The sequence below is a fragment of the Ranitomeya variabilis genome, chromosome 2 (genome assembly GCF_051348905.1).
Source record: "Ranitomeya variabilis isolate aRanVar5 chromosome 2, aRanVar5.hap1, whole genome shotgun sequence".
Taxonomy (NCBI): Eukaryota; Metazoa; Chordata; class Amphibia; order Anura; family Dendrobatidae; genus Ranitomeya; species Ranitomeya variabilis.
This window is the reverse complement of record NC_135233.1, coordinates 818167531-818177769: the sequence shown is the minus strand read 5'-3', so window position 1 is coordinate 818177769 and position 10239 is coordinate 818167531. Positions and strand designations below refer to the sequence as shown.

Here is a 10239-nt window from a genome sequence, read left to right as displayed (position 1 = left end):
CACTATGGTCGGGTCCCTCGGGGCTTCCTCCTACGCTGTGCCTCCCGTCTCCTTTGGATTCTGGGACCGCGTTCCCGGTCCTCCTGCGTCCTCTTGCGGGGACAAAGCTGGCCGGTGAGCCCTCCCGGAGGCCTCCCTGAGCTCTCCGGCGTCTCCCCCTCCTGACGCGCGCTGTTCGGTGACCCGGAAGTTAGACGATCCTCCACTTCCGGGTCGGCGCTCCTGCACAGGAGCGATACAGACCTGATCTGTCGATTACCGAACGGCGTGCGAGGCACGCTGCATCCTCGCACGCCTGCCTGGGACTGCGGAGGGGGAGGGGCAGCAAATTGCCCTGCGCTGGTGCAGACTTATTTTCTATATAAGCTGCGAAGACGTCTCAGGTAAGCTGCTGTAAGCATGGATTCGTCTTGCCCTGCAGCTGCAGAGCCCAGCGCTCCTCAAGCCCTAGTAAGTGTGGCAGAGATGGGTCCCATTCAAAGGTAGTACCTCTTTACACCTTCTTACACCACTTCCTCTCTCTTGCAGGCAGTGAAGTCTGGCCCTAAAAACGTTAACAAACGCAAATGTGCCACCTGTAATGTAAAAATGCCGGTAGATTGGGTGAAAAAGCTGTGCCAACCCTGTACGGATAAAATCGTCCGGGCGGAACACCCTTCATTAATTGAGGAGATCCGCTCCCTGGTTAGACAGGAGGTTCAGACCTCTCTGGCCACACTCACCCCACCTCCACCGCCGCCACCATCCTCACCTGGTCCATCTCTTCCTAAAAAGAGAAAAATCCAGGAGTATTCCGAGTCAGAATCTGAGGCATCCTATACGTCCTCTTCTGTCAAATGGGAGGAGGCGTTACCCCATAAAGCTGCGGAAATTAGGAAATATCTCTTTTCCTCTGATTACATTGAGGAATTGGTATCTGCAGTGAGGAACACCATGGGGCTTAAAGAGGAGTCAGTTCCTCAGTCTATACAGGACGAACTTTTCGGTATTCATACCGAAAAACAACCGGGTTTTCCTGTCCATAAGAGCATTATAGACATGATTAATAATGAATGGGAATTGCCGGAGAAACGTCTAACAACCCCTCCGGATTTTAAACATCGTTTTCCTCTTGATGAGGATGCAATAAAATGGAACATTCCCAAAATTGATGTACAGGTGGCCAGAGTGGCTAAAAAAACGGCTCTGCCGTTCGAGGATTCCTCCCAGTTGAAAGACCCCTTAGATAGAAAAATCGAGAGCCTTCTCAAAAAATCTTGGGAGACGTCTACCTCAGCCCTCAGATACAACATCACATCCACCTGTGTGGCCCGCTCCCTCTTCCGCTGGTTAGAAGAGCTGGAAAATCACATCTCTCAGGGAACCCCGAGAGAAGAGGTTCTGGACTCCCTGCCTATTCTTCAGAGAGCAACCGGGTTCCTCGCAGATGCCTCACTGGAATCTATCCGGGTGGCAGCCCGGTCCCTGGTCCAGACAAATTCAGCCAGAAGAGCCCTCTGGTTAAAGATGTGGAGCGGAGATGTCACTTCCAAAATAAAACTTTGTTCAATACCCTTTAAAGGTGACTATGTGTTTGGACCTTCATTAGACGACATCCTGGAGAAAGCCACAGACAGAAAGAAAACTCTTCCTGAGCAGAGGCCTCCCAGGAAGCGTTTTTTTCGAGGTTCCCAGTCCCAGTCCCAGCCCTCCCAGGGTAAAGGGAAAGGAAAAACCGGGAGGTGGAGCTATGCGAAGGGGAAGCCTAAAAACATCCTTATTCCCCAGCAAGCTCAACAAGAAAAACAATGACTCCGATCCGGTGGGGGGGAGGCTTTCGAACTTCGCTCACAGTTGGCAGAATATCTCCAACAGTCCTTGGGTGGTCAGCGTTGTACAACAGGGGCTTCTGATAGAGTTCGATGCTCCTCCCCCCAGGATCATAAGAGTCACCTCCCCGTCATCTCGGGAGACCCAAAGGCTGATGATGGCTGGAATTCAAAACTTACTAGACTCGAGAGCGATCTCCCCGGTCCCGATGAACGAGCAAGGGAAAGGACACTATTCTCGTATCTTTATGGTAAAAAAGCCTTCCGGGCAGTCTCGGATCATAATAAATCTGAAAGCTCTCAACAAATATATAACTTACCGCAAATTCAAGATGGAGTCGGTAAAAACAGCCATCCCGTTAATAACTCCTCAGTCTTATATGGCAACAATAGACCTCAAGGATGCCTATTTCCATATTCCAATGCATCCTCGTCACAGGAAATACTTAAGATTTGCGGTCCAAATCAATCAAAAAATCTTACATTTCCAGTACAATGTTCTCCCCTTCGGGATCTCCTCAGCCCCAAGGGTGTTTTCCAGAGTTATGGCAGAAGCAGTAGCCCACATCAGGAGCCAAGACATCGCTATAGTGCCATACTTGGACGATCTTCTGATAATTGGTCCTTCCGCCGAAATTCTCAAACAGAGAGTTTCCAAAACTCTGAACATTTTACAGGATCTGGGTTGGTTACCAAATCTACAAAAATCTCAACTGTCACCATCAAAGGTGAGAAAATTCCTCGGTGTCCTCTTGGATTCAGAGAATCAGAAATCTTTCCTACCAGAGGAACACCGAATAAACCTGACTTCCAAAATCTTAGACTTCAAGAAGCAACGCTCTCTGACTCTACGGGCTGCAATGTCTCTCCTAGGGTCAATGACAGCCTGTATACAATCAGTCCAGTGGGCTCAAAGCCACTCAAGAGTACTGCAGGCACACATCTTACAAAACTGGAACGGAAATCCAAACTCCCTGAACAAGAGATTATACACTCCTGGGAAGGTAAAAGTCTCTTTAACCTGGTGGGCGATCCAATCCAACCTCCTAAAAGGAGTAAGCTGGGTACAAGATCCTCTGATTACAGTGACAACGGACGCCAGTCAGAAAGGTTGGGGAGCAGTTGTCTCGCAGATCCCATTCCAGGGTCACTGGAGTCAAAGAGAAAGTTCCAGTTCCTCCAACCACAGGGAATTGTTGGCAGTGGAGAGGGCCCTCCTGGCGGCCAGCAGTCTCATTATAGGTCAGCACGTCAGAATTTATTCGGACAATATGACGGCTGTTGCGCATCTAAAACATCAGGGAAGCCCAAAGTTCAACCAGTTGAGAGCAATATCGAACAGAATATTTTGCTGGGCAGAGAAACATCTCCTCTCTCTATCAGCAATACACCTCAAAGGATCAATAAACATCCATGCAGATCTTCTAAGTCGTCACGACTTGCATCCAGGAGAATGGAGCCTAAAGGAGGACATCTTCAGAGCGTTGACAGACAGATGGGGTCTTCCAGATATAGACCTTCTAGCGTCAAGTCAGAATGCACAGGTCGAGAACTATTTCTCCCTGAACTCCAAGGACAAGTCCCAAGGAGTAGACGCCTTCGCCCACGCATGGAGGTTTCGTCTAGCGTATGTATTCCCTCCTATACCATTACTAGCAAAGACCCTCCGGAAGATCCGGGACGATCAAGTCCAAACCATCCTGGTAGCACCGGCATGGCCGAAAAGAAGCTGGTACCACCTTATAAGAGAACTGAAGGTGGATGGTCCGATTTTTCTTCAAGCGGAAGGTCTTCTCCACCAGGGCCCCTTTTGCCATCCGGATCCACAAAAGTTCAATCTAGCAGCCTGGCTATTGAAGCCCAGGTACTAAGGGCCAAGGGCCTTTCACAGTCGGTAATCTCTACCCTACAAAAATCTAGAAAACCCATCACAAACGCCATATATGGGAAAATTTGGAATAGATTCTCCTCGTGGTGTCATCCTCATAATCCTGACCCCTTCCATCCTAATGTCTCACAGATATTAGATTTTTTGCAAAAAGGTTTAGAGTTGGGGCTGAAGCCAAGTACCTTGAAAGTTCAAGTGTCAGCCTTGAGCTCTGTTTTTGATCAAGATCTTGCAAATCATCGGTGGATAAAGAGATTTATGGTCGCAGCATCAAGGCATTGCCCAAGAAAACAAACTTTCGTACCATCATGGGACTTAAATGTAGTTCTAAAGGGCCTAACAGCTCCTCCATTCGAGCCTTTGTCGTCTTGTTCCTCGCAACTTCTGTCCTGCAAAACAGCCTTCCTGGTTGCAATTTCTACAGCTAGGCGAGTGGGAGAAATACAAGCCCTCTCAGTTAGAGAACCTTATCTAACCATAAGAGACGACTCCATCGTGTTCCGACCTGATCCTTGTTTCCTCCCGAAAGTAGTGTCAGAATTTCATCGATCACAGGATATAATCCTCCCATCGTTCTGTCACAATCCTTCAAATCAGGAAGAACACAAATTTCATACCTTGGATGTACGACGTATAGTCCTTTACTATTTAGAACATACTAAATCATTCAGAATTGATAAAAATCTCTTCGTTCATCTTTCTGGCAGAAACAAGGGCAAGAAGGTGGCGAAGAGTACCATTGCCAACTGGATAAAGAAAGCCATTTCTGAAGCATACCTATCTCAGAATATTGCTATTCCTGCGGGCCTAAAAGCTCATTCCACCAGATCTACGTCTGTCTCTTGGGCTGAAAGGGCTGGTGCTTCAACGGAGCAGATTTGCAGGGCAGCAACATGGTCTTCCTTGCACACTTTTACTAAGCATTATAGATTGGACTTCTGGTCCAACCGGGATCTTGCCTTTGGCCGAAAGGTTCTTCAGGCTGTGGTCCCCCCCTAAATACAGAATTGGTTGGCATTCCTCCTGGTGGCTGTCGTGGAAGGCTACTAGAGAAAATAGAATTATTCTTACCGTTAATTCGGTTTCTAGGAGCCTTCCACGACAGCATTAATTCCCTCCCGATGTTCTTGGATAAGTTTTCCTGAGAACCTAAAAGGTAACCGGTGCTATGGGTTCAGTTGTAAGTCACTGGTTAATGGGAGGTGGGAGGGGCTTTTAACCTCTCGTGCTTCCTGTCCCCCATTAGGGTATGGAGACAACCTCCTGGTGGCTGTCGTGGAAGGCTCCTAGAAACCGAATTAACGGTAAGAATAATTCTATTTTTTTCCTTCACAGAAACAAAGACACATCGGGAGACTACTGTGTTATTAATGATATGTTTTTTGACCCACAGCCGACGTCGGTGTGTACAAGGAGGATCTGGAAGCCGGTATAGAAAGGCTTATCCACACTATGGCGCGGATTCAGAAGCAGCAGAATGTGGCAATGGGGGAGCTGCAGAAGCTTCGGGACATGTGCCAACAGTTGGCGGCGGGGCCAAAATAGAAAGCAAGTGTCTGAACATTTTTGGTTGTGTGTTGTACAGCTAAAAAAAGTTTGTTAATTTTAAAATATATATATCCCACCAAACAAGCTGTTGAGAGTGAAGTTAAATGAAACGTTTTTATTATGAACCAATTCTTAACAACATTACAATTTAAAAATCAATAAGAAAACCAAAAAAATAAAATCACAAATCGTGATACACCGATTCTTCGCTCCGAGCTTGAAGGTGCCTGATGGGCGAAGAAATGTGAGACGGCATTGTCGGGTATGAGTTTTGGTGTGACGGGCCAAAGTGGGACACGGGGAAATTGGGCCGTACTGGAGTTTGTGGCCAATAGGGTGGGCAATATGCGGACTCTGGCCGCTCGATTGGACGGGAAGAAACCAACCGTGTGTTTTCATCCAAACTGCCAACCAATCCCTTACTAACAGCCTCAAAAATCAGACGTTCGGTTAAAGTTCGCTGCCTTGCTTCCATTGTAGAAAGTTTATCAGTGATGTACAGTCCAAAAGCCTCCAAAGCAGGGCTGGTTTTGCGCGTCAACACCTTTTTGGCCATGCTCAACAGTTCATGGGACACATCCGAGGTGGCTTTCCGCTTCCTCGAACCCTGCCTCCATTGACTCCGTGCAGGTGCAGCCTCCACTATTTCACTGGTGGAGCAGTCCTGTGCATTGTCCTGTGCACTGTCCTGTCCACTGTCCTGTGCACTCTCCTCCTAGGGAGAAAATAAAAAAGGGAATTATTAAAAACAAAAAAGAAACGAGGTACACCAGCCTAACCGCATAAAAAATTAAAAAATATATATTCGTATATATGTGAAAAGTTGCTATATATAGATGCTATGGGATAAGAATGTCGCCATGTAATACTTTTCTGCGACAGGGTTATGGTCTGTACAGAAAAATGATAAAACTTCGAATTCATGGTATAATCAGATGGAGAAAAAGCTGAAAAATAATGTCGAATTATAGGCCACATTGGTGAAACAGTGCTGCAAAGATGTACTTACTGGTTGCCCTTCTGAGTCCAGCTCGACGTGGTTCTGAGGTACTGTCGGTTCCACGGGTGCCAACAACCGCAAACACGACGATGACCGTGGCACCTCTTGGTCCCGCAGAAAATTAAGGTAATCAAAATACCATAGCCTCGGGACATAAACCTCTTCTGCTGAAGACCCAGATTTGGAACTCTGAAGGACCTTATTTAGCTCCTTCCTCCAGACCGTGCGCAGCGCCTGAATTTTCTTCTTTACTACATTTTCTGTGGCTTGCTCTTCCGGTGCCTGGAGATTGTATAATTCGATCAGCTTGGAATATCCGGCCTTACGTTTTTGCCTGTTTGAATACTCAGGCGATTTTATTTTCCAAAGGCATGGGAAAGACCGGTAGATTTCCAGGAACTCGCGTATGAATTCTACACGATTTGACATCTGTAAAAATAAAAACAAATAAAGTTAGGCGTTTGACAAATAGTGCATTAAAACAGCAACAGCGAAAGGTGGCCAAAAAAAAAAAAACGTCACAGAGGTGCAAACACCACTTTGAAAAACAGCATTCATTTTCCCATATGCCACGCCCTATGCCACCACCCGCTTCACTACAGCAGTCACACAAAGCACTCATGCCGACCATACATTGTTCCATCTGCCACACCCTAGGCCACCATAACCCACAACAGCGAACCACCACATACATACAAGCAGCCGCAAAAAAGCGCTCATGCTGACATTGTTCCATCTGCCACGCCCTAGGCCACCATAACCCACAACAGCGTACCACCTGCTTCACTACAGCAGTTGCACAAAGCCCTCATGCCGACCATACATTGTTCCATCTGCCACGCCCTAGGCCACCATAACCCACAACAGCGAACCACCACATACATACAAGCAGCCGCAAAAAAGCGCTCATGCTGACATTGTTCCATCTGCCACGCCCTAGGCCACCATAACCCACAACAGCGTACCACCCGCTTCACTACAGCAGTTGCACAAAGCCCTCATGCCGAACATACATTGTTCCACCTGCCACGCCCTAGGCCACCATAACCCAAAGCAGCGAACCACCACATACATACAAGCAGCCGCACAAAGCGCTCATGCTGACCACACATTGTTCCATTTGCCATGCTCCAGCCCACCAGTCACAACAGCGTACCATCCGCATCGCTTCAGCGGCGTGCACGAGGCGCTCATACCGACCATACATTGTTCCATCTGCCACGCTCTAGCACACCATAAGCACTCATACTGACCATACATTGTTCCATCTGCCACGCCCTAGGCCACCATAACCCACAACAGCGTACCACCCGCTTCACTACAGCAGTTGCACAAAGCCCTCATGCCGACCATACATTGTTCCATCTGCCACGCCCTAGGCCACCATAACCCACAACAGCGAACCACCACATACATACAAGCAGCCGCAAAAAAGCGCTCATGCTGACATTGTTCCATCTGCCACGCCCTAGGCCACCATAACCCACAACAGCGTACCACCCGCTTCACTACAGCAGTTGCACAAAGCCCTCATGCCGACCATACATTGTTCCATCTGCCACGCCCTAGGCCACCATAACCCACAACAGCGAACCACCACATACATACAAGCAGCCGCAAAAAAGCGCTCATGCTGACATTGTTCCATCTGCCACGCCCTAGGCCACCATAACCCACAACAGCGTACCACCCGCTTCACTACAGCAGTTGCACAAAGCCCTCATGCCGAACATACATTGTTCCACCTGCCACGCCCTAGGCCACCATAACCCAAAGCAGCGAACCACCACATACATACAAGCAGTCGCACAAAGCGCTCATGCTGACCACACATTGTTCCATTTGCCATGCTCCAGCCCACCAGTCACAACAGCGTACCATCCGCATCGCTTCAGCGGCGTGCACGAGGCGCTCATACCGACCATACATTGTTCCATCCGCCACGCTCTAGCACACCATAAGCACTCATACTGACCATACATTGTTCCATCCGCCACTCTATAGCCCACCACCCACAACAGTGTACCATCCGCATCGCTTCAGCGGCGAGCACGAGGCGCTCATACCGACATTACATCGCTCCATCCACTACGCCCAAGCGGTCTTTTCATACCTCGAAGGTGTGGTGCCAAGTGTGGAATATGCTCTGGGAAACTGCGGTGCCAAGCGTGGAATGCTCTGGAAAACTGCGGTGCCAAGTGTGGACTGGCCTGGGGAACACAAAAAGCGACGTCCAGGTCCACCAACTGTGCAAGTACAAAGTGAAGAACGTAAATATTTAAAACTGTGAGGTGTCGGGAACAATAGTGCTCAGGTGACAAATTTTCCAACCAATTGTGTGCACATAACCTATGGCCTATCAGCACACTCTGTAGCAGCACAACACGCCCCTAGTGAACGTCACGCACAGATAATTCAATTAAGTGCTCTGAATTGTCTCTGAATCGTCTTGTGTGACATGACCAGTACGACTGTCCCATACGACTTCTACATCGCAAATACGTCACAAAATTATCGCTCCAGCGCCGTGCATTGCAACGTGTGACCGCAGTATACGACGCTGGAGCGATTCTCATGCGACGCTGCAACGTCACAGATCGTGCCGTCGTAGCGATCAAAATTGCACTGTGTAAAGGTACCCTTACTCTCTGTAGTTCAATTCTGAGTGTTTAATAGTGCAAATAAAAATTATTAGGTTTCATAATCAACTGTTTTAATATTTTTATTTGTGTAAAACAATTAGATTTGCAAAAAGACAAAGTTTTGCTTGTGTACAACTTGATTAAAAAATCTGATTTAAATCAAATGATTTAAATAAAAAAAATCTGATTTAAATAAAAAAAAATCAGATTTTTTTGATTTTTTAAAAAAAAATCAAGATTTTTATCCAGCCTGGCTATCAGTGGTCTGTTCTGAATCTACTCAGGTGTCACATAGAGATGTCGGAGCACATAAAGAATCAGCAGGACAGTGAGAGCCGTGATTGGAGGACTGCTCTGGCAGACGACCATGCTGTGGATCGGTGATTTTACAAGAATCATAACAGCAAATTGTCAGGTGCAGAGAAAGAGGGAGGTGATAGGACACTTCTACATCTGTACACATTTTTTAACTAAAGAAAGTTTGTGTTTTTCTCAGGCAGTTTTTACTGCTTTACCCAGGCTCACTCTCCTAAATTTCAGAGTAATCTTTTTATCCTCACAAAATTCATTAAAACTGTACATGGTAGATTAGAGGTAGGCAATTAATTTTCGCATTGGGCCCCATGTGAACCTGGGACTGTTGTGGAGAATCCATTAGGCTGAACTTATTCTGCAACAATTATATCCGAATAAACTTATAAGGTGAAAAATTAAGAATGTTAATATGGAACCTTATATACCACACATCTATTTACATAACTACCTTAAATTGTCTGTGATCCACTTCCGTCTGGACGTCATCGAATCCCACAATCCACCGCGCTGTACAGGAAGTACGCCGACCGCCATATTGGAATACCCAAGTGATGGGTATTCCAATATGGCACCCGCTGGTGGTACCAGGCCCTTGCACAGTACCACCAGTGGGTCATCGACGGACCCCCCGCTGCTGGGACTCCCCCCACCGCAAGAACCCCACGCTGCAAGGACCCCTCCCCACCACTGGGATCCCGGCCGCCGCTCGGATCCAGACCACCGGGGCACCCTCCCCACCGGGCATCCGTAGGAAAATGATTCACTGCGCAGCTGTGACCTTGGAGTCAGAAATGCTTCCAGGGGCGATCCCCATGATGTTCCTGTGTCTCAATATGTAAAGTCATGGGTGTCTCAATATGGAAACTGCTGCTGGTACCAACCTATTGCATGGTATAACCAGTGGATCACCTTCGAAACACACACACACACACACACACTCACACTGTATATGCCGTACACACCACACGCGCACACACACACACACACATTCACACTTCGGCTGCTGTCACACTAGCCGTATTTGGTCAGTATTTTACC

At 47.6% G+C, this 10239-nt stretch overlaps 1 protein-coding gene across 1 annotated transcript; it reads right to left on the bottom strand.

The window, feature by feature from the left end:
* Nucleotides 1-5347: 5347 nt before the first annotated feature.
* Nucleotides 5348-9735, bottom strand: LOC143803960 (uncharacterized). The gene is made up of 4 exons (XM_077281710.1): nt 9650-9735; nt 8358-8490; nt 6254-6673; nt 5348-5959 (listed from the first exon to the last, which is right to left on the bottom strand). Exons 1-4 carry the CDS (start codon nt 9733-9735, stop codon nt 5426-5428), a joined length of 1173 nt encoding a protein of 390 aa, XP_077137825.1. The 3' UTR covers nt 5348-5425.
* Between the last annotated feature and the right edge of the window lie 504 nt (nt 9736-10239).

Excerpts from the sequence above, each read along its gene's own strand:
- LOC143803960 (XM_077281710.1), bottom strand. The coding sequence starts at position 9,735 with ATGGCGGTCGGCGTACTTCCTGTACAGCGCGGTGGATTGTGGGATTCG. Across the intron at positions 6,674-8,357 it reads CTTGGCACCACACCTTCGAG|ATGTCAAATCGTGTAGAATT; the intron begins GTATGAAAAGAC and ends TTATTTTTACAG. Across the intron at positions 5,960-6,253 it reads TGGACTCAGAAGGGCAACCA|GAGGAGAGTGCACAGGACAG; the intron begins GTAAGTACATCT and ends TTTTCTCCCTAG.